Source organism: Jaculus jaculus, chromosome 7 (assembly GCF_020740685.1).
Source record: "Jaculus jaculus isolate mJacJac1 chromosome 7, mJacJac1.mat.Y.cur, whole genome shotgun sequence".
NCBI lineage: Eukaryota > Metazoa > Chordata > Mammalia > Rodentia > Dipodidae > Jaculus > Jaculus jaculus.
In genome coordinates this window covers 86,090,543-86,111,287 of record NC_059108.1, presented here as the reverse complement: position 1 = coordinate 86,111,287, position 20,745 = coordinate 86,090,543, and the positions used below count along the sequence as shown (strand labels likewise).

General features: G+C 43.1%; 2 protein-coding genes across 6 annotated transcripts in view; one reads left to right on the top strand and one right to left on the bottom strand.

Moving 5' to 3' along the window:
* Srp54 (signal recognition particle 54) overlaps nucleotides 1–10,970 on the bottom strand; it is a 117,185-nt gene extending 106,215 nt beyond the window's left edge. Inside the window, exon 1 of one of the 4 annotated variants that reach the window (XM_045154381.1) lies at nucleotides 10,858–10,970. The gene's annotated coding sequence lies outside the window, so the exon portion shown is untranslated. Of the gene's footprint in view, nucleotides 1–10,170; nucleotides 10,593–10,700 lie in introns of those variants that run through there. The other 3 variants (XM_045154380.1, XM_045154383.1, XM_045154382.1) reach the window with 3 other exon arrangements.
* Nucleotides 10,971–11,307: 337 nt separating this feature from the next.
* Nucleotides 11,308–20,745, top strand: part of LOC101613092 — a 45,619-nt gene continuing 36,181 nt past the window's right edge. For both annotated transcript variants that reach the window (XM_045154983.1, XM_045154982.1), the window contains exon 1: nucleotides 11,308–11,407. In XM_045154983.1, coding sequence (XP_045010918.1) covers nucleotides 11,311–11,407 — 97 coding nt within the window. In that variant the 5' untranslated portion in view covers nucleotides 11,308–11,310. The remainder of the gene's footprint in view (nucleotides 11,408–20,745) is intronic.

Here is a 20,745-nt window from a genome sequence, read left to right as displayed (position 1 = left end):
CAGCTACCAGGTTCGGTGATTCTCAGGCCTGCAACTGCTATTGGATTACTGTAAGCTAATCCAACAAATCCCTTCCTCCATAACTGTGCCTGGTCTGAAAGTTCATCTCAGAAAACCGAACCTGTCTGCTACACCATGTAAAGCCAGATACACAAAGTGACACATGCATCTGGAGTTCATTTGCAGTGGCTGAAGGCCCTGGTATGTCCATTCTCTCTCTCTCTCTCTCTCTCTCTCCTCTTCCCCCTGCCCCCACTTGCGCACGTGCGCACGCTCTCTCTCTCTCAAATAAATAAATAAAATAAAAATTAAAAACAGGGCATTCAGCCGGGTGTGGTGGTGCATGTCTTTAATCCCAGCACTCAGGAGGCAGAGGTAGGACTACTATGAGTCCGAGGCCACCCTGAGACTTCAGAGTGAATTCCAGGTCAGCCTGGGCTACAGTGAGACCCTACCTCAAAAAAATTAAAAAAAAAAAGAAAAGAAAAGAAATTCAAACATACTTATGCCTTAAATATGAGCTGCATTATAAAACTGAGCATTATAGAGGGTGGTAAATAAAGGACATAGGAATAAAAGCTGTGAAGTAAGACTTTAATTCCAGTACTCAGAAGTCTGAAGCAAGCGGATTCCTGTAAATGAGGCCAGCCCACTAGAGTGAGACCCTGCTTTAAAATTAAAAAAAAAGAAAAATTGTAAGGTCCTATGAAAACCAGATTTAAGAAATATCATTTGGCTAAAAAGGGGTTACATACGTCAAATTCTGCTTAAATTAATAATGCTTATCCCATTTAAACTATGCTGACTTCACTCTCCCTTGGAGAATCTGTTCTTTTTCAGAAAGTAGCAAGACGGAAGAAGATATAACTATCCCTCCAAATTCAGCCAAGCCGCAGCTGAAACCAGAGGAACTGGGGAAACGAGCATGAGTGCTACAGTTTCCATGGTGACTCTGAGAATCAGTGCCAGGGTGAAGGACACAGACCCTGAGGCTCCTCAACTCCTACCAAAGCAGAGATCCAGAGGCTCCTAAGAGCTCATCACTGAAATACTTAAAACTCACCCACCACGGCTCAGGGAATTTTATGTAAGAGGGGGCAGAAACACTGTAAGAGCCACAGGTTGAGACATCATTTCCAGAGACATTTCCCCATACACCCCAAAAGATAACTGACTGCTGCTCCCACAACGCATAAATCGAAATCGAAATCACAGGCTTACAGGGAATACCTGCAACTCCACTGAGGAGTGTCCCTAATGGAACAGGGGTAGGGACAAGAGAAAAGAGGGTACCAACACATGATGTGTCCATACAAAATATGTTGTAAATAATAATAATTATTAATAATAATGTTTCAAGGAAACAAAAAAAGAAATGTCGTCAGGGCTGGAGAGATGGCTCAGCAGTTAAGGAACTTTGCCTGCAAAGCCCAATGACTTGGGTTTGATGAATCTGGAGTTTGTTTGTAGTGGCTAGAGGCCCTTGTGTGCCCATATATTCATATTCATATTCTCTCTTTGCAAATAAATAAAAATATTTTTTAAAAAAGAAGTAACACTAGGCGTGGTGGTGCATGCCTTTAATCCCAGCACTTGGGAGGCAGAGGTAGGAGGATCGCCAAGAGTTCGAGGCCACCCTGAGACTACATAGTGAATTCCAGGTCAGCCTGGGCCAGAGTGAGACCCTACCTCAAAAAAATCGAAAAAAAAAAATTGAAGCTTGCTTACCTTAAGATTTTTTTTTTTTTTTTTAACATTTACATGGTTGCTTAAGCTGAAAAGGTAACTACATAGAAAATATTCAGGGCTTATTTTTTAATCCCACATCCACAAAACTCAATTATTACTTCTTAAGTAGATTTTTTTCCATGGAAGAAAAAAGATCTGGATATTCCAGTTAATCTCCTTTATCACTGTGTCACATTAGTGACATAATCCTACTATGACACAACAATCAACTTTTTTGGAAATGATGTCATAAGCAGTTCATCCTTCATTTAAAAAACTACTAAGCCACGGGCTGGAGGGATGGCTTAGCGGTTAAGGCGTTTGCCTGCAAAGCCAAAGGACCCAGATTTGACTCCCCAGGACTCACGTTAGCCAGATACACAAGGGGGCGCACGTGTCTGGAGTTCGTTTGCAGTGGCTGGAGGCCCTGGCGCTCCCATTCTCTCCCTCCTTCTCTGTCAAATAAATAAATAAACAAAAAATAAAATATTAAAAGAAAAACAAACTACTAAGCCAGATGTGGTGGCGCACACCTTAAATCCTAGCTCTTGGGAGGCAGATGTAGGAGGGTTGCTGTGAGTTTGAGGTAAGCCTGAGATAACATAGTGAATTCCAGGTCAACCTGTGCCAGACCAAGACCCTACCTCAAAAAAAACCAAACCAAAAAAAAAAAAAAAAAGAAAAACCTTTACTACTTGGGGAGATTGCTCAGCAGTTAAAGATACTTGCTTACAAAACCTGGTGATTCAGGTTCAATTCATCAGTTCCCACATAAAGCCAGATTCACAAAGTGGTCCATGCTTCTGCAGTGCACTTACAGCAGCAAGACCCCCTAGCATACCCATTCTCTCTCCTCACCCCCTTGCAAATAAAAATTAAAAATTAAAAAAAGATACTACTGGACTGGAGAGATGGTTTAGTGGTTAAGATGCTTGCCTGAAAAGCCTAAGGACCCAGGTTTGATTCTCCAGGTCCCACATAAGCCAGAGGCACGTTTTGGCACATGCATCTGGAGTTCATCTACAGTGGCTAGAGGCCCTGGTGCACCCATTCTCTCACACACTCTCTTCATCCCTCTCTCCGTGTCAAATAAATAAATACATAAAAATAAATCAGAAAAATTTAAAAACTCAATAAAACAAAATGAATTTTAAAAAAAGAAAAAAAAGGGGCTGGAGAGATGGCTTAGCAGTGAAGGCCTTTGCCTGCAAAGCCAAAGGTCCTTGGTTTGATTCCCAGGACCCATGTAAGCCAGATGCACAAAGTGGCACATATGCCTGGAGTTCATATGCAATGGCTGGAGGCCTTGGTGTGCCCACTCTCATTCATTCTCTCTCTCTCTCCCTGTCTCCCTGTGTCTTTTACTCTCTCAAATAAATGAATAATAAAATATTAAAAAAAGATACTACTTAACTAAGTCCAACTTCCCTTACTTACACATTTCCACAAGTAAATATTTATTTAAGAGACCAATCTAGATGAGAGATAAATTACACAGACAGATAGATAATAGATAGGAAGAGACTGAGCACACCAGAACCTCCAGCCACTGCAAACAAACTCCAGATGCATGCACCACTTTGTGCATCTGGATTTACATGGGAACTAGGGAAAAGAATTTGGGGTGTCAGGCTTTGCAAACAAGTGCCTTTAACTGCTGGACCATCTCTCCAGCCCAGAATAAAAAATAATTTTTGGCCAGGTATGGTGGCACATACCTTTAATCCCAGCACTTGGAAGGCAGAGGTAGGAGGATCGCCATGAGTTTGCGGCCACACTAAGATAACATAGTGAATTCCAAGTCAGCCTGAGCTAGAGTGAGACCCTGCCTTGGATCTTTTTTTTTTTTTTTTGAGGCAGGCTCTCACTTTTTCAAAACATTTTATTTACTTATTTATTTGAGAGCGAGAGAGTGAGTGAAAGTTGCCAGGGCCCCTAGCCACTGCAAATTACCTCCAGATGCATATGCCACCTTGTTCATCTGGCTTACGTGGGTGCTAGAGAGAATTAACATGGGTACTTAGGCTTTGCAGGCAAGCATCCCAACTGCCAAGCTACTTCTCCAGATTCTTTAACGTTCTTTTTGTTAAAAAAATATTTTATTTATTTATTTGAGAGAGAAGGAAGGAGGGAGAGAATAGGCATGTCAGGGAATCCAGCCACTGCAAATAAACTCCAGGTACATATGCCATGTGCATCTGGCTTATATGGGTCCTTGAGAATTGAAACTGGGTCCTTTGAGTTTGCTGGCAAGTGCCTTAACCGCTAAGCCAGCTCTCCAGCTTCCCCGTAACAATCTACTTTTTTTTTTTAATTAAAAAAAATTTTTTTTGAGGTAGGATCATGCTCTGGCCCAGGCTGACCTGGAATTCACTATGCAGTCTCAGACTGGCCTCGAATTCAAGACGATCCTTCTATCTCTGCCTCCTGAATGCTGGGATTAAAGTTAAGGCATGTGCCACCACAACTGGCCCCATAATGTTCTTAGTAACAGATGAGATAACTCTATTTGGGAAAGAGCAAGATTAGGGAAGCAAAGTCATGAGAGGTTTTACAAGTATCTCTTAAGGCCAATAAACCAGACAAGATGATATAACAAATCAAAAGACAATGACCTAAGTAACTGTCATTGTTATTTAATATTCACTTATCATTACCTAAAACTTCAGGTCATGTAATACTCGTATGCCATTTCTTTTTTCTTTTCTTTTTTTTTTTTTAGGCAGGGTCTTACTCTAGCCCAGGCTGACTTGGAATTCACTGTGTATTCTCAGGATGGTCTCGAACTCAACAGCGATCCTCCTACTTCTGCCTCCTAAATGCTGGGATTAAAGGTGTGCAACACCACACCCAGTTTGTTATTTCTTGTAACTTCAGAACTTCATTTATGTCAAACAAGTACCTAAACCATTCAGCTATATCTGCAGCACAGCCAGCCTCCATGCATTTCAAATAAGGTACTTAAAAATTAACTTCAGCCAGGCATGGTGGTGCACACCTTTAATCCTAGCACTCGGCATGCAGAGGTAGGAGGATCACTGTGAGTATGAGGCCACCCTGAGACTCCATAGTGAATTCCAGGTCAGCCTGGGCTACAGTGAGACCCTATCTCAAAAAAAAAAAAAAAAAAAAACCCAAACAAAACAACAAAAAAACAAATTAACTTCATGCCGGGTGTGGTGGCACACGCCTTTAAATCCAGCACGTAGGAGGCAAAGGTAGGGGCACTGCCAAGATAGAGTAAAACCCTATCTCAAAAAAAAAGGCAAAAAAAAACCCTTCAGTTTGTTATAAAATTCACACTATCTTGGACTAGCCCCCCCCCAAAATAAAATCCACACTAAAATACAAATCCTTTTTGTTATTACTATTGTTAATAACTCTAAATCTCAAATTCAAGTTCACTCACTCAAAATTCTCTTAACTAGCAAGACCTATAGAAATAAACCTGCATCTTGATTAAATTTCACAAAAATGTCCCTAGAGGAGCCGGACGTGGTGGTGCACGCCTTTAATCCCAGCACTTAGGAGGCAAAGGTAGGGGCACTGCCAAGCGTTTGAGGCTACCCTTAGACTTCATAGTGAATTTCAGGTTGGCCTGAGCTAGAGTAAGACCCTACCTCGAAAAAACAAAACAGAAGAAAATTCCCTACAGGGACTAGAGAGACAGCTTACTGAGTGGTTAAGGCATTTGCCTGAGAAGCCTAAGGACCCAGGTTCAATTCCCAAGTACCTATGTAAATCATGTACAAATTGGCATATGTGTCTGGAGTTCGTTTGTAGTGGTTAGAGGCCATAGTGCACTCATTCTCTCTTTTTCTCTTTCTTTAGTTTTTGTTGGTTTTTGAGGGAGGGTCTCGCTTTAGCCCATGCTAACCTGGAATTCACTATGTTGTCTCAGGGTAGCCTCAAACTGTCAGCAATCCTCCTACTTCTACTTCCTGAGTGCTGGGATTAAAGGTATGTGCCACCACACCTAGCTCTGCCTCTTTCATTCTCTGTCTCTCAAATAAATAAATTTTTTAGAATAGCAGGTGGCAAGGCTGGGGAGATGGTCAGCAAAAGCCACTTGTTAGAAGCTAGCTAGTATATAGTACTTTTTATAACTTAATATCTATTATCTAAACAATTTTAGGATATAAGTACATATAAGAATAGAGCAGCCACTCTCTACCTCCAAAAAAACCCCAAAATGACTTCCAATAACATCTTAATCCTAGAAAAGAACACGATGCCTTAAATAATAGAGATGGTGATACCTGTTGGCAAACTACAGGGACAAACTGGCTGTACACTATAATAGGGCAAGTCATTCTTCTTCATGGAAGAGTACTTGCCATGTCTAGAAAGGGCTGGCAGGAACCACTGCAATCAGTATGCATAGGGTCTTCAACTATGAGCCTGACTAGGCTTTATACAGTGAGAAATGGGGTGCCCTAAGCAAGCCCAGCACAAGGTACATGCTGCAGTGTGAAGTACTGAAAGTGTATGGGCTTTGAAGTTTGCCAGACTTTCAAATCCCAGCTCTGTTACATACCAGGGCTGGAGAGATGGCTTAGTGGTTAAGGAGCTTGCCTGCAAAGCCTAAGGACCCAGGTTAGATGCCCCAGTACCCACATTAAGTCAGATGCACAAGGTGTTCATGCATCTGGAGTTTGCAGTGGCTAGAGGCCATAGCATGCCCACTGGGTCTCTGTCTGTCTGTCTCTCTCTCAAATAAATAAATCCATAAAATATTTTTAAAAATTTTTGAAAAATGGACTAGAGATGGCTTTGCGGTTAAGGCACTTGCCTGTGAAGCCTAAGGACCCAAGTTCAATTCTCCAGGTCCCACGTAAGCCAGATGCACAAAGTGGCACATGTGTCTGGAGTTTGTAGTGGCTAGAGGCCCTGGTGCACCCATTTTTTCTCTCCCAAATAAATATTACTGAAAATTTTAAATAAATAAATATAAAAAGTTTGAAAAACAATTATTTTAGTTGAGCATGGTGGCATGCACCTGTAATCCACAATATGTGGGAACCAGAGACAGGAGGATCACTCTTAAGTTCCAGGCCAGCCTCAATGTTGTTATTAAGTTTTATTTTATATTTTATTTATTTATTTATTGGAGAGGGGGGCAAAGTAGGGGGAGAGACAGAATGGGTGCACCAGGGCCTCTAGCCACTGCAACAAATTCCAGACGTATGTGCCACCTTGTGCATCTGGCTTACACGGATACTGGGGAATCGAACCTGGGTCCTCAGGCTTCACTGGCAAGCGCCTTAACTGCTAAGCCATCTCTCTAGCCCTATTATTAACTTTTTTTGTGATGTAAGGTCTCATTCTAACCCATGCTGTCCTCAAACTCACAGAAACTCCTCCTGTATCAGCCTACTACAGACCCTACCTTGGGGAAAAAAAAAAAATCTAAGACAAGGGCAGGAGAGATGGTTCAGTGGTTAAAGGCACATGCTTGCAAAGCCTGACATCACAGGTTTAATTCCCTAATACCAACAAAAGCCAGATGCACAGTGTGGCATGTGTCTGGAGTTCATGGCAATGGCAAAAGCCTCTAATGTACCCATATTATCCATTCATTCTCTTTCATCTTTCTTTGTATCAATAATTAAAATATTTCAGGGGCTAGAGAGATGGCTCAGCAGTTGAGGCAACTGCCTGCAAACCTAACACCTTGGTTGCAATTCCCCAGTACCCACATAAAGCCATATGCACAAAGTGGCACATGCATCTACAGTTCATCTGCAGTGGCTGGCAGCCCTGGTACACCTATTATCTCTCCCCTCCCTCTCTCTTTCCATACAAAATATCTTTCTTTTTTGGTTTTTCGAGGTAGGGTCTCACTCTGGTCCAGGCTGACCTGGAATTAACTCTGTAGTCTCAGGGTGGCCTCAAACTCATGGTGATCCTCCTACTTCTGCCTCCTGAGTGCTGGGATTAAAGGCGTGTGCCACCACGACAGGCTTTCATACAAAATATCTTTAAAAATTATTTTTAAAAATAGTTCAGTCAAAATAAATCTAAAAAAAAAAATGGGCTGGTGAGATAGCTTAGCAGTTAAGGCACTTGCCTGCAAAGCCAAAGGACCCAGGTTCAACTCCCCAGCACCCACATGAAGCCAGATGCATGCAGCTGCATCTGGAGTTTATTTGCAACAGCTAGAAGCCCTGATGTGCCCATTCTCATTCTCTCTCTCTCTCTCTCTCTCTCTCACATAAATACACACACACACACAAATAAATAAAATATTAAAATATATATGTACATATATATGATGTAATGAAACTATCTTTAGAGCAAGAATAGTAAATGCATCAAAGGGAGGAAAAACTCAAGACTTAGAGGACTATGAAATATGAGCAGTACTCCTAAAGTCTCACAGAGAAAATGTGCTCTTAGACTAGGGGAAAAGAAGGGAAATGCGGACAAAGGGTTAGAATCAAGGACTGACCCATGAAGCAGGATCTACAGGACCTAATGAAAAAATGGTTGTAGGCTGCAGCAATGGCTTAGCAGCTAAAGGTGCTTGCATGCAAAGCCTGATGGCCTGGGTTCAATTCCCCAGTACCCTCGTAAAACCTGATGCTCAAAGTGACACATGCATCTGGAATTCATTTGCAGTGGCAGAAGGCTCTGGAGTACCCATTGACCCTCTCTACCTCTGTCTAAAATAAATATATTATTTTTAAAAATTGTTGTAGAGGGCTGGAGAGATGGCTTAAAGGTTACAGCACTTGTCTGTAAAGCCAAAGGACTAAGGTTCAATTTCCCAGGACCCACATAAGACAGATGCACACGGTAGTACATGCATCTGGAGTTTGTCTACAGTGGCTGAAGGCTCTGGTGTGCCCATTCTCATTTTCTCTCTCACTCAAATAAATAACAATATAAAAATAAATTTAAGAAACATGTTGTAGAGCCAGGTATGGTGGCACATGCCTTTAATCTCAGCACCTAGGAAGCAGAGGTAGGATTGGCATGAGTTCAAGGACACCCTGAGATTACATAGTGAATTCCAGATCAGCCTGGACTACAGTGAGACCCTACCTCAAAAAACCAAAAAAAAAAAAAAAAAGTTGCATAGAGAAACAAGGCAAAAATGACTCCAATGTCTCCAGTATAATAGCCAGATGGTCACTGATACCATTGACCAGTAAATAAAAGGCAAAAGGGAAAGCTATTTTGAAAAATAGAAGAGTCAATGAAGATTCAAGGGTCCTAAGATTACTTGTAATCAGAACTGGGAAGACTGCTTAGTGGTTAAGACGTTTGTAAAGCCTACTGGCCCATGTTCAACTCCCAAGACACCCACGAAAGCCAGATGCAACAAAGTGTTGCAAGCATCTAGTGTTTGTTTACAATAGCAAGGGACCCTGGTGCACACACACACCTGTAGAAACATACAAACTAAGACTATTTTTAAAAGGTTACTTATAATGCTCTATTACTTAAGTTGGATGTCAACATAAGTGTTTATCACCCTGTGGGCTTTTTTTTATTTTTCAGATAGGGTTTCGCTGTAGCTCAGGTTGACCTGGAATTCACTATGTAGTCTCAGGGTGGCCTTGAACTCATGGTGATCCTCCTACCTCTGCCTCTGAGTGCTGGGATTAAAGGCATGGGCCACCATGCCTGGCGTTGTTTTTTTTGTTTTTGTTTTTTTTAAGAACCAGGGTCTTACTGTGCTGTTCCAAGCATCTTCAACTTCTAGAATCAAGCAATCCCCCTGCCCCAGCCTAAAAATAGCTAAGACTACAAGCACATGCCACCACACCTAGTTTTATACAGTTTTAAAGATCAAATAAATAAATAAAACACATACATAACAAAATAAACAAGTGGGCAAAATTAAAAAACTCACTGAGGGCAGGGGCGATGCTTGGCAGTTAAAGTCAATTGACTGCATAGCTTGGTGACCCTAGTTCGAATCCCTAGTACTCCCATAAGGCCTGGTGCAAAGTGGTACAGGAGACCCTGGCATACCTTTCTTTCTTTTCTTTCTGTATCTCCCCCCTTGCAAATAAAGAAAATAATTGTTTTAAAAACTCACTGAAGAGCCGGTGTGGTGGCACACACATTTAACCGCAGCACTGGGGAAGAAGAGATAAGAAGATCACCATGAGTTCAAGGCCACCCTGAGACTACATAGTGAATTCCAGGCCAGTCTGAGCTACAGTGAGACTCTACCTCGAAAAACAAAAATTCCTTCATCTTTGGACCACTACTACAATGTTCTAGGTACTCTATCAAACATGTTGCCTAATTCCTTTCCATCCTCCTACGTGAATTAAGTAGATGAGGAACCTGGTGACAGTGGAACAACTTGCTCATGGTCACAAATCTCCAAAGGAGCACATTAACTTTCATCTCTATCCTCACACCACATTATGCCTTGCTAGAGTTCTCATTATTCATCTAGGTATAACATATCTGTAGACTTACTACTCTGTACTGTTAACTTCTCAACAGCAGAGCTTGGATCCTTCATTTCTGTCCTTAGAGTTAAATCAGAAACCTTTTGTTCAAATAAGAATCTGAAAGAACCAGGTGAGTATAGCAACAAGAAGTTTCAAGAAAGGTACGGTCAGCAGTCTCAAACTGTACGAAGAAAGTCATGAGCATGTCTGATCATTGACGTTAAACCCATATATCATATTCATTTAGCGAACGTCTACTATATGCAGAGCATATGTTATGCACCACCAAAGTCTGGTCTATACGGAAAGGTTTCTACGAAAGCAGTCTCAGCTCTAAGTCCTTGCTCAGGAAGCAATCCCCGGAGTCAGTCCTCCCAGCGCGTGCATCTTCTCTGGCAGCAACGCGTCTTTAGCCAAACTTCGACGGAGCACCTGAGATAAAGGAGCCTCAGCACCCCGGCCTCGGAGGTGACAGCTGGTCGAGGCCGACTTGCGAGGGAGTGTCGCGGCCCTGACCAGAGTTCGTAGTGTGGACAGAGGAAAAACCACACTTACCGCAAAAAAGGAAAACAAAAAAAGGCACCGCTCAAGCCGTGGCCCGAAAGGGCCGGGAGTAGTCGCGAGGCCCCACGCCGCGGGAGGACGCTCCGGAAGCGCGGGAGCAGACACGCAGGAGGGGCGACCCCGCACCCCGACTTCGCGAACTACATACACTAAGGAGACCGGCGCCCAGCACCGCGAAGCCAACTCCCACCAGCTGCAAGACCGACGACAGCCACCGAACCTTCCGCCCAATGAGACGTCATCACTCAGCGTAGCCCAGCCTTCCATGAAGACGGCGCACTTCCGTTTCCGGGGCGCCGGGCCGTGCGCGCGCGCGTGCGCGGGGGCGCGCGTCCGTGGCGCGGCTCTCCCAGAGGTTTGGGCGGGCGTTGCTTCACTGGCGCCCGGCTTTTAGCACTCGCTTTCTACCGTTGGGGGCTTGCGGCAGCCAAGAGCACACGTCCCGACTTGAAGAGCCACCTTCAGAGAAAGGGGGCTTTCGGGGAGGGGCGGGGCTCAGGGCTGTGGCCGCCGCGGGAGAGGCGGGCTCCTCCGCGGCCGGGCTCGGCTGCGCGTGCGCGTACGCGTGGCGAACGCGCGCCTCCGCTGCGTGGGCGCCGGCATGGACTTGGCCGCGGCTCGCCGAGCCGTCCTCCAGCTGCTGGGCGCTGTGGCCCCGGCCGATCGCGCCGCGCTGCTGCACTGGATGAGGACTACCGGTGAGCCAACCCGAGCCCGTGCACGCGGCTGGGGCCGTGGGGTTGCCCCGGGGGCCCAGGCGGGGTGCAGCCCGAAGCAGTCCGTGGAGTCCGCCGGGTGGTTGTGATTTCCGTGTAGATTTGAATCTGGTTTAAAGATCCTCCTTGTGCCTAACCCCTTGTCTGAAAGAAAGAGAGAAAATGGGAGGACTTGAGTTTCTCCTGTCCATTATCCCCACAAGCGGATAATCATCTGAAAAAGCTGCTGAAGGTGAACATCACCTGTAGCAAGTACATTTATTTTTCTCGATGGTGAAATGGGTTATTTTAATAGCAGGAGAGAGGGGAGAAGATTTTTATTTTAAATTGTTAATAGTAAAACTGAAATAGCAAATTAGAATTGAGGAAATATGATAACTAGACCTAGTTATTGAAGAATAAGATTGTCCTATTCTGACAAAGTAGAACCTAGTAAAAACACTGTCATAGTCCTTTTTGGACAACTATACCTCTATAACCACAAAACGTTAATTCCCATGATTACATTCATTCAAACTCATTACTTGAAATATCCGTCTTTACTGATGTTCCAGTTTTAGATTTTCTGCTTTGACCTGTACCAAAAACTCCGATTATTTGAGTTAATCGGTATGTTTAGGATTTACAGTAACAATTGTTAAGCGTTTTTGATAGATCATTTTAAATAAGCTGCTTAACCTGGGGCTGAAGAGGTGACTCAACCTTTATTTAAAATCTTTGTTTGCAAAGCCTAATGGCCCAGGTTTCATTCCCCAGTACCCACTTAAAGCCAGCTACACAAAAACAAGGTAGGGCATGCGAATGGCGGTCAGTTTGCAATGGCAGGAGGTCCTGGTGCGCCCAATGGAAATACATTTTTTTTAAATGTGCCAGGTTTGGTGCTCACCTTTTATCCCAGCACAGGGGTGGCAGAGGTAGGAAGATTGCTGTGAGTTTGAAGCCACTCTGAGACTACATAGTGAATTCCAGGTCAGCCTGGGCTAGAATGAGACTCTACCTTGGAAAAAAAAAAAGAAGATGCACAAACTAAAGTTGCCCTTAACATGTGATAGCAAAGTGTTTATCTTGGAAAGTAGAGGAAACCAGAGATACCACTTCATGGGTTCTATATGCACATCAAAAGTATCTCAAGATGGGAATTTCTCTATGCACTCCTTTATTGTCTCTTTTAAAACCCTAGCTTGGGTCTGGAGAGACGACTTAGCAGTTAAGGTGTTTGCCTGCGAAACCTAAGGACCCAGGTTCAATTTTCCAGCTCCCACATAAGCCAGATGCACATGGAGTCTGGAGTTCATTTGCAGTGGCTACAGCCCCTGGAGTGCCCAATCTCTCTCTCCCTTCCTCCCTCCCTCTGTCTCTAAGAAATAAAAGATTTAAAAAAAAAAAAAAAAGATTTTTTTTAAATTCCTTTTTTTTTTAAAGAAATTTTAGAAACCATACATACCAATTTTTTAAAAATATTTTTGTTCATTATTTATTTATTTGACAGCGACAGACACAGAGAGAAAGACAGATGGAGGGAGAGAGAGAGAATGGGCGTGCCAGGGCTTCCAGGCACTGCAAACGAACTCCAGACGCGTGCGCCCCCTTGTGCATCTGGCTAACGTGGGACCTGAGGAATCCAGCCTCGAACCGGGTTCCTTAGGCTTCACAGGCAAGCACTTAACCGCTAAGCCATCTCTCCAGCCCTTTAAATTCCTTTAAAGGCATGGTGACACACACCTTTAATCCCAGCACTCGGGAGGCAGAGGTAGGAGGATTGCCATGAGTTCGAGGCCACCCTGAGATGACAGTGAATTCCAGGTCAGTGTGGGCTAGAGCGAGACCCTACCTCAGAAAAAAGAAAAAAACCCTAGCTTGCCTGTTTTATTTGTCAACCCCAGATTTATGAAAACCAGCTTTCCTCTGGTTTTCCTACGTTGCTCAGTATCCAGAGGTTGTTTCTTCCAAAAGCATCAGTACCTACAAAAATGCCGTATTGCCTTGTTCTGGCAGTGGCACAATGTCCTCAAGAAGGTTTCAGTCTTGTGGAACCATTTATAACCAATATCTACACCTTTTGAGGCATCATTTAAAACTCAGCTTTCAAAATCAGGATGACTTGAACATGTGTTCTGATTGTTAATTTTGTAAATAACAAGTCCCAGTGCCACTGAGTAAAAAAAAAAAAAAAACTGAGACTACATAGTGAATTCCAGGTCAGCCTGAGCCAGAGTGAGACCCTACCTCAAAAAAAAAAAAAAAAAAAAAAAAATCTTTTACTTCTCCCCACCCCCATAGGTTCTCTAGCCCAAGCTGACCTGGAACTCAGTCTGTAGTCTCAGGATGGCCTTGAACTCATGGTGATCCTTCTACCTCTGCCTCCCAAGTGCTGGGGTTAAAATATGCACCACTATGCCCTTCCATTTTTACTTCTTAAATTCTTTTTTTGTTGTTGTTTTAAACTTTATTTGCCATCCCAGAGAGAGAAGAGGCATACCAGGGCCTTGTGCCAGTGCAAACTAACTTCCAGATGCATGTGCCACTCTGGGCATCTGGCTTTACATGGGTTTTGGGGTGAACCTGGGCCTTTATGCTTAGTAAGCAAGCACCTAAACTGCTGAGCCATCTCTCCAGCCCTATTTTTCAGAAATGAAGTCACTTAGAGCCTAATCAGGGAGTTTTGTTTTTTAAACAGGTCACATCCTGTAGCCCAAGCTAGTTTTGAACTTGGTATCCTCCTGCCTCTCTCTCTGCCACCAAAGTGTAGGGATTACATGCCAAACACTCCTGGCAAAAGTGATTAATATACTTAATTGTGGTCAAGTATACATAAGTTAAATTTACCATTTCTTTTTATTATTTATTTTAGTGGTTTTTTTTTGTTTGTTTGTTGGTTGGTTTGTTTTGAGGCCTGGTCTCCCTCTAGCCCAGGATGAACTAGAACTCACTATATAGTCTCAGGCTGACCTCAAACTCACATCAATCCAACTACCTCAGCCTCCCCAGTGCTGGGATTAAAGGCAGATGCCGCCAAGCCAACTAACTCTTCATTAAGGCATTTTCATATATATGTACCATCAAACTTTGTTCTGAGGCATTCCCCTCTCTACTTCCCTGTACATTCTCCCTGCCCTGCCTGTCTTTGCTGGTATTCTTCCTTCCCCCACCAGTTCCTTCTGCTCTCACATCACATATATTCCATTACTCCCTTATGTATATGTGTGTGTGTGTGTGTGTGTATATTTGCAAGTAGAGAAAGACAGAGAGAAGGGTCCACCAGGGCCTGTACCCACTGCAAATGAATTCCAGATGCATGAGTCACTTTGTGCATCTGGCTTTTTGGGGATACTAGAGAATTGAACCTGGTTTGTTAAGCTTTGCAGGCAAGTGCCTTAACCACTGAACCACCTCTCCAGCCCCCATTACTCTTAAGATCCCTTTCTCTCATAATCCCATTTCTGTTTACACACACACACACACACACACACACACACACTCACTTAAATCTAGATTTCCCAATAAGAGAGAAAACCTGAAGAATCAATCTATCTTTCTGAGCCTGGCTTACTTCACTTGACATACGATCTCTGGTATCCATTTTCTTTCTTTTCTCTTTTTTTTTTTTTTGTTTTTTGTTTTTTGTTTTTGAAGGTAGGGTATCCCTGTAGCCCAGGCTGACCTGGATTTCACTCTGGAATCTCAGGGTGGCCTCGAACTCACGGCAATCCTCCTACCTCTGCCTCCCGAGCACTGGGATTAAAGGCATACGCCACCATGCTTGGTTCACAGTGGAATTTTTTTTAAGCTATAAAGAAAAATGAAATAATCACATTTTCAAGAAAATGGGAAGCCAGGCATGGTGGCGCATGCCTTTAATCCCAGCACTCGGGAGGCAGAGGTAGGAGGATTGCCGTGAGTTCGAGTCCACGCTGAGATTCCAGAGTGAAATCCAGGTCAGCCTGGGCTACAGGGATACCCTACCTCAAAAAAAAAAATTCCAGGCCTGAAGAGATGGCTTAGCATTTAAGGCATTTGCCTGCAAATCCTATGTACCCATGTACTCACATAGGCCAGGTGCATAAAGTGATGCATGTGCAAGGTTGCACATGCACACAAGGTGGTAAATGTGTCAGGAGTTTGATTGTAGTGGCTGGAGGCTCTGGCGGGCCAGTTCTTTCTATGTCTAAGAAAAAAAGAAAATCTATTATGTATATGTACTACATTTTCTGTATCCATTTATCTGTTGATGACACTTAGGCTGATTTCATTTCTTAGCTACTGTGAATAAGTCATGAATATGCATGTATCTCTGTGTTATGTTGATTTAGTCCTTCAGGTATATACCCAGGAGTGGTATAGCTAGGTCATATAGTAGTTATGTTTTAGTCTTTGAGAAACCTTCATGCTAACTTGTATAATGTACACATCACTTTACATTCCCATCAGCAGTGTATAGGAGTTCTTTTTTCCCACAACCTGTGTCATCCTTTTATTCTAGTTTGTTTTCTTTCTTTCTTGTTTATTATTGGTGATCTGCATAATTATAAACAATATCCCATAGTAATTCCATCCCTTCCCCTACTTTCCCCTTTGAAACTCCATTCTCCGTCATATCCCCCCCCCCCATCTCAATCAGTCTCTATTTTGATGTCATGATCTTTTCTTCCTATTATGATGGTCTTGTGTAGGTAGTATCAAGCACTGTGAGGTTATGGATATCTAGGGCATTTTGTGTCTGGAGGAGCATGGTGTAAGGAGTCCTACCCTTCCTTTTCCTCTTACATGCTTTCCGCCACCTCTTCCACAATGGACTCTGAGCCATGGAAAGTGTGATTGAGATATTTCAGTGCTGAGCACTCATCTGTTACTTCTACTCGGCACCATGGTGCCTCCTGAGTCATCTCAAGGTTACTGCCATCTGAAAAGAGAAGGTTCTTTAGCCAAAGGTTAGAGTAGTGTTAATATATGGGTATGAACATTAAGAGAAGTGCTTACTGGCCAGGTTGGTGAGCATAGTATATACATTTAGCCAGACAGCAGCAGATGTTACACTCTCAGGGCTCATGAAGTATCAGGGATGTATACCCTCCCATGGACCTGGCCTCCAGCCCAATTAGAGGGCAGTTGGTTTCCCCCATAACAGACATGGCTCTGTTGCACCCATTGGCTCATTTGGCCTGGCTAGCCAATTATAAGGCTTGCAGTGTCCACTGTTGAGTATCTTCACTGGTGATTTCTCTCTCTCCCATTGAACTGCTTGCAGCATGGCTTTTTCTAGCTTTCTGTCAGCTGGTCTACATGGAGGAAGGAGGGTTTTAGCTCAGCTCCAGCAGGGTTTCTCTTGGCCTTGCAGCCCAAGTATGTGGAGTCTTCAGCAATAGGGTCTTACCATTTATTCCTGGTGGGAAACCAAGTGCTTTGGCAATGGCCATAATGTTTTGGGGGCATCAGGGACCTCCCTGGCCAACAACTCATTGGAAGGTATCCCATTCCTGGCACTGAAAACTTTCTAGTAATAATCTATGGCTCCTGTGTGTTCCATTGTCCAAAACTATTTATTTATTTATTTTATTTATTGAGTGAATGAGTGTGCCAAGGCTTTCAGCAACTGCAAACAAACTCCATATGCATGCGCCTCCTTGTGCATCTGGCTTACATGGGTCCTGGGGAATTGAACTGGGGTCCTTTGGCTTTACAGGCAAGCACCTAAACCGCTAAGCCATCTTCTCCAGCCCCCTAGTTTTCTTAATGATAGCCATGTTAACTGGGGTAAGATAAAACTCTCACAGCAGTTTTTTTTAACATCTTCCATGATTGTAAACAATATCCCATGGTAATTCCCTCCCTCCCCCCACTTTCCACTTTGAAACTCCACTCTCCATCACATCTCCTCCCCCTCTCAGTCAGTCTCTCTCTTATTTTGATGTCATGATCTTTTTCTCCTGTTATGATGGTTTTGTGTAGGTAGTGTCAGGCACTGTGAGGTCATGGATATCCAGGCCATTTTGTGTCTGGAGGAGCATGTTATATATAAGGAGTCCTACCCTTCCTTTGGCTCTTACATTCTTTCTGCCACCTCTTCCGCATTAGACCCTGAGCCTTGGAAGGTGTGATAGAGATGTTTCAGTGCTGAGCCCTCCTCTGTCACTTCTCAGCACCATGGTGCCTTCTGAGTCATGCCAAGGTCACTGCCATATGAAAAGAGAAGGTTCTGTATCCAAAAGTGAGAGTAGCATTAATTAATATATGTGTATGAACATTAAGAGAAGTGGCAGAGCAGTTTTTAAACTTCCTTTTTAATATTTACTTATTTGCAAGCAGGAGAGAGAATGAGAATGGGCATGCAGAGCCACCAGCAACTGCAAACAAACTCCTGGTGCATGTACCACTACATCTGGCTTTATATGGGTACTGGGGAATTAAACCCAGGTTGTTAGGCTTTGAAGGCAATTGCCTGAATTACTGAGCCATCTCTCGCCTAAGATTTTTTTCCCCCATTTTGTAGACTGTCTCTTTAGTCTGTTGTTTCCTCTGTCGGGCAGCCTATTTATTTATTTATTTAGAGACAGGCTCTCCAGTGACCCAGACTGTCCTTGAATTTTCAGTGTAACAGAGGATGAAAACTCCTGTTCTTCCTTCCCCTACCTTCCAGGTACTAGAACTAACAGCTTGTAAAAAACACATCATGTCAACCATTTGTCACTTCTTGGAGGTTATTTTTTATGCCACTGAAATCCTTTTCAGAAACTCCTTACTTATCCTATATTTTGAAGTTTTTTTCCTATGTTTTACACTACCAGTTTCAGAATTTCAAGTGTTACTTAAATGTCTTTGAGATATTTTGTATTGTTCTAAGCAGGACAAGAGATATGGGTCTAGTTTTATTCTTCTGCATGTAGATATTACATTCCTAGCACCACTTTTGAAGAGTTTGACTTTTTTTTTTTTTTTTTTTTTTTTTTTTGGTTTTTCAAGGTAGGGTCTCACTCTAGCTCAGGCTAACCTGGAATTCACTATGTAGTCTCAGGGTGGCCTCGAACTCACAGCGATCCTCCTACCCCTGCCTCCCGAGTGCTGGTATTAAAGGTGTGTACCACCACACCTGGCAAGTGTTTGACTTTTAAAAATAAATTTTTATTTTATTTTTTATTTGAGAGAGACAGACAGAGGTAGATTTATAAAAAGAGAGAGAATGGGCACACCAGAGCCTCCTGCCACTGCAAACAAACTCCAGATGCTTGTGCATCTGGCTTTATGTGGGTGCTGGGGAATCAAACAAACCTGGGTCATTAGGCTTTGCAGTTAAGTGCTTTAACTGCTGACCCATCTCTCCAGCCCAGAACTGACTTTTTAACCTATGCATATATATTTTTTTTATTTTCTAAATATCCTTTTTATTGGATTTTTTCAATTAAAAATGAGATTTCATTTTACATCTATAATTAGAAACAACAGTTACAATGGGACTGTACAAATTTAGTTCAAAATAAAAATATATGTATTTTGTAGCTTCATAAAACATCAACTACTGAATCTTTAAAGAAAGCAGAAGTAACAGCAACCTATGTAAAAGCAATGATTTAATGACTACAGACAAAGCAATAGAATTGTGCTTTTTTTTTTTTGCAGATTGGGACAGTGAAATATTTATAACCTATGCATATTTTTGACCCCATTGTCAAGAATTAGGCAGCTGTTGCCCAGTATGGTGATTCACATGTTTAATTCTAGCACTCAGGAAGCAGAGGTGGGAGGATTGCTGTGAGTTAGAGGCCAGCCTGAGACTACATAGTGAATTACAGGTTCACCTAGGCTACAGTGAGACCCTACCTCGGGGAGGAGGGGGAATTGGCAGCTGTAGAAGCTGTGTTTATTTCTGGAACCTCTATTCCATTTGTGTGTCTGTTTTTGTGCCAGTACCATAGTGCTGTTTATTTTATTGGCTTTTTGAGGTAGGGTTTCACTGTACTCCAGGCTGACCTGGAATTCACTATGTAGTCTCAGGGTGGCCTCGAACTCATAGTGATCCTCCTGCCTCAACCTCCCAAGTGCGCCACCATGCCTGGCTCCATAATGCTGTTCTTATTACTATAACTCTGTAGTATAATTTGAGATTAGGTGTTGTGATACCTCCAGCATTGTTGGAAGACTTACCTGTTGTCTTTCTATTACTTATACCTAATATTATTCCATTATGGTCAAAGAAGATACTGTGAGTTCATTGCTCTTGAGTTTTCTATGTTTTGTTTGAGAGAGAGAAAAAGAGACAGAGAGTGGGAGAATAGGCATGCCAGGGCCTCCAGCCACTGCAAATGAACTCCTGACGCTTGCGCCACTGTGCATCTGACTTACATGGTGTAGCAGACAGCTTCAGGTTCACTGAGATGAACTTCCAGACCAGGCACAGTTATGGAGGAAGGAATATTTATTGAAGCTTACATATCCAGGGGAAGTTCTGTAATGGTAGAAGAAGGTGGCCTGTCTTCACAGGCCCAAGCAGACACAGAGAAGTACAAGCCTAAAAGTCAAAAGCCACAGCACACTTCAGGAACTCCAGCTAGGCACACTTTCCGTATCTTTAGATTGAAATCTGAAACCCACCACCACACCTAAAGATCCACCCAGTGATACTGCCTCCAGCCAGGTGGCTGCAGAATGCAAACTACAAACAAATAAACAACTGCATATATTGGGGGCCATCTATTCTATTCAAACCACCACACATGGGTACTGGGGAATTGAACCTAGGTCCTTAAGCTTCACAGGCAAGCACCTTAATCACTAAGCCGTCTCTTCAACCCTGCTCTTGAACTTTTTTTTTTTTCATGACATAAGTAATGGTTTACTTTGATGAATAAATGTATGGGTGCTTAAAAAAACTGTATACTCTGTTACTATTTAGTGGCATATTTTACAACTATGTATTATTAAGTCTTGATGGTTTGTTTATATCTTTCAGTTCTACATATTTTGCTGAATATTCATCCCGCACCCCTCCGCCCCAAGATAGGGTCTCACTCTAGCCCAGGCTGACCTAGAACTCACTATGGAGTCTCAGGGTGGCCTCAAACTCAGTGATCCTCCTACCTCTGCCTCCCTGGTGCTGGGATTAAAGGTATACCCACCAAGCTCAGCTCATTTTGTCTTAAAGTCTCCTGGGGTTTTTGTTGTTGTTGTTCTCTTTGTTTGTTTTCCAAGGTAGGGTTTCACAATAGCCCAGGCTGACCTGGAACTCATTATGTAGTCTCAGGTTGGCCTCGAACTCATAGCAGTCCTCCTACCTCTGCCTCCCAAGTGCTGGGATTAAAGGCGTGTACCACCACAGCTGGCTTCTGTGT